The sequence below is a fragment of the Nestor notabilis genome, unplaced genomic scaffold, assembly GCF_000696875.1.
Source record: "Nestor notabilis isolate BGI_N333 unplaced genomic scaffold, ASM69687v1 scaffold20692, whole genome shotgun sequence".
NCBI classification, from domain to species: domain Eukaryota; kingdom Metazoa; phylum Chordata; class Aves; order Psittaciformes; family Psittacidae; genus Nestor; species Nestor notabilis.
In genome coordinates, this window is record NW_009917238.1 from 1,561 (window position 1) to 1,780 (window position 220).

The following is a 220-nucleotide window of genomic DNA, read 5'->3' on the forward strand; positions in this document are numbered from 1 at the left end:
CCGCCTGCTCCCAGCCCCGGTCCCCGCTGGCAGGGACAGGCTGTAACGCCTGTTACATGGAGGAGATGCAGAACGTGGAGCTGGTGGAGGGCGACGAGGGGCGGATGTGTGTCAACACAGAGTGGGGAGCCTTCGGCGCCTCGGGGGAGCTGGACGAGTTCCTGCTGGAGTACGACCGCGTGGTGGACGAGACCTCACTTAACCCCGGTCAGCAACTGTA

The 220-nt window shown here is 65.0% G+C and overlaps 1 protein-coding gene across 1 annotated transcript in view; it reads left to right on the top strand.

Moving 5' to 3' along the window:
* GCK (glucokinase (hexokinase 4)) overlaps nucleotides 1-215 on the top strand; it is a gene marked incomplete at both ends in the record, with an annotated part of 1,769 nt that extends 1,554 nt beyond the window's left edge. Inside the window, one exon of the mRNA XM_010025002.1 lies at nucleotides 15-215. Coding sequence (XP_010023304.1) covers nucleotides 15-215 — 201 coding nt within the window. The remainder of the gene's footprint in view (nucleotides 1-14) is intronic.
* Nucleotides 216-220: the final 5 nt, after the last annotated feature.